This window comes from Piliocolobus tephrosceles, unplaced genomic scaffold (genome assembly GCF_002776525.5).
Source record: "Piliocolobus tephrosceles isolate RC106 unplaced genomic scaffold, ASM277652v3 unscaffolded_6183, whole genome shotgun sequence".
In the NCBI taxonomy this organism is placed as follows: domain Eukaryota; kingdom Metazoa; phylum Chordata; class Mammalia; order Primates; family Cercopithecidae; genus Piliocolobus; species Piliocolobus tephrosceles.
The window spans coordinates 821-2,728 of NW_022333367.1; the positions used below are offsets into that span (position 1 = coordinate 821).

The following is a 1,908-nucleotide window of genomic DNA, read 5'->3' on the forward strand; positions in this document are numbered from 1 at the left end:
GAAATGTACTATATTGCCTTTTTTCTTTCTTTCTTTTTTTAAAAGAAAGGCTCTCGCTCTGATGCCCAGGATGGAGTGCAGTGGAGCAATCCCAGCTCACTGCAGCCGCAACGTCCTGGGCACAAGCAATCCTCCCGCCTCAGCCTCCCGAGTAGCTGAAACTACAGACCCACGCCATCATACCTGGCTAATTTTTGTGTAGAGACGGGGTTAAGCCAGGTTGGCCTCGAACTCCTGGCCTCAAGTGATTTTCCCACCTCAGCCTTCCAAGGTGCTGGCATTACAGGCGTGAGCCACTGCGCCCGGCCTGAAGCTGTATTTCTTTTTGGTCAAATATTCGTTAGAGGAAATGTTTCTTCTTCAGTTTTACATTGTGGGGAGCCCAGCCCCTGTGGGCAGGGCGGCCATGAAGTTTAACAACCACTCAATCTAAACCGAACAAGAGCGCACACCTCCTCAGCCATGTAGGTGGGAACACGAGTGGGACCAAGGAATCTGAGGTCGCATCCGTCTCCCTCTGCCCGCCCTGCCACAGGAGAAGCTTCCAGGTTCCCGACGGGGAGGGCCAGAAAGGCTCTACTAGGAGGACCTCCCTGCACTTGCCAGAACTAAAACTGAGGCAGCGGCAAGAACTCGGCGTCCAAAACGCTCCCCAAAGCCCTCCGATGCCCTCAGGACGCTGGAGCCAGCCCGGCTGCAGCCGCCATTGCGCAAGGTCGCGCGCCCAGCACTGGCTGCCCAGAAGCGGGAGGGCAGGGAAGGTCCTATGTACCAGAAAGGCTGCCCACGGCACAAACACTGATCCCGTGTCCTGTGTCAGGGAAAGGGAAGGCAAAGAAAAGAAAGAGAAGGCCAAGGAGACCTACCTGAGTGAGGTCACGCGCCAGCGGGAAAGGCCCAGTCCGCTCTACATCCCGCAGTCGCAACTCAGATACGGGGTAGGATGCCCCCTCCCCATTCCTGGGAGGTGAGGGCTGAAAGAATCCTGGGAGGGGAAGGGAGAGGAATCCGGTCTTCCTAGAGCCGGCTCCGCCCAGGATAGGAGTTGTGGGGCGTGGGGGGGGGGGGGGGGGGGGGGTCCTCAGGCTGCCCCAGGTGCAAGAAGGGGCGGAGAGACGCAGCCTTGGGAAAGTTGGGTGGGAAACCTCTCGTCTTGGCTAATTGCTAAGGAGTACCTATTTGTCCCATTTGTTTCCTTTGAGTAAGGTCCTCGCTGGCAAGAGGGCAAAGGAGACTGATGTATCGAGAAAACGCAAAGTTTGCCTTTTAACATTCACAAAACTGTTTAGAGGAAAAAGAAGCTTAAGCGAGTACACTTTCAAGCGATGTTATAAGTTTATATCATCTGTATGCCTGACGTTATTGAAAGCTTCAATTGCTCCCTCCCCAGGTGAGAGGCGTGTTCCCAAGACCAGACACTGCCAGTGCCGTCTCACCTCCCACTTTTTTTCTGAAACTGCTAGGGGCCCAGCGCTGCTTCTGCAGCCTCCCAGGGGATGCTGCTGGTGGCGCGTATGCCGCCTAGGTGGGTGGGGATGTGCTGAGGCCGAAGGAGTGACAGCGACTTGTAGGTTTCCCCTGCCTGACCTGTACTCCGATTGATATTTTCTTTTGAAAAGAAAGGATTTAAACGGCCGGGCGCAGTGGTTCACGCCTGTAATCCCAGCACTTTGGGAGGCCGAGGAGGGTGGATCACCTGAGGTCGGGAGTTCGAGACCAGCCTGACCAACATGGAGAACCCCTGTCTCTATTGAAATGAAAATACAAAATTAGCTGGGATTGGTGGCGAATACCTGTAATCCCAGCTAGTCAGGAGGCTGAGGCAGGATAATCGCTTGAACCCGGGAGGTGGAGGTTGCAGTGAGTCGAGATCGCGCCATTGCACTCCAGCTCGGGCAACAAGAGCAA

General features: G+C 55.3%; 1 protein-coding gene across 1 annotated transcript; it reads left to right on the top strand.

Moving 5' to 3' along the window:
* The first annotated feature begins 499 nt into the window (after positions 1–499).
* Positions 500–1,575, top strand: LOC111532483. Its single transcript, XM_023199598.1, has 2 exons — positions 500–938; positions 1,391–1,575. Exons 1-2 carry the CDS (start codon positions 666–668, stop codon positions 1,523–1,525), a joined length of 408 nt encoding a protein of 135 aa, XP_023055366.1. The 5' UTR covers positions 500–665; the 3' UTR covers positions 1,526–1,575.
* The last annotated feature ends 333 nt before the right edge of the window (positions 1,576–1,908 follow it).

What these genes read in the sequence shown, in the direction of transcription:
- LOC111532483 (XM_023199598.1), top strand. Translation starts at nt 666, where the DNA reads ATGCCCTCAGGACGCTGGAGCCAGCCCGGCTGCAGCCGCCATTGCGCA. An exon ending in AGTCGCAACTCAGATACGGG is followed by an intron (nt 939 to 1,390) that starts GTAGGATGCCCC and finishes CTCCCTCCCCAG; the next exon opens with GTGAGAGGCGTGTTCCCAAG.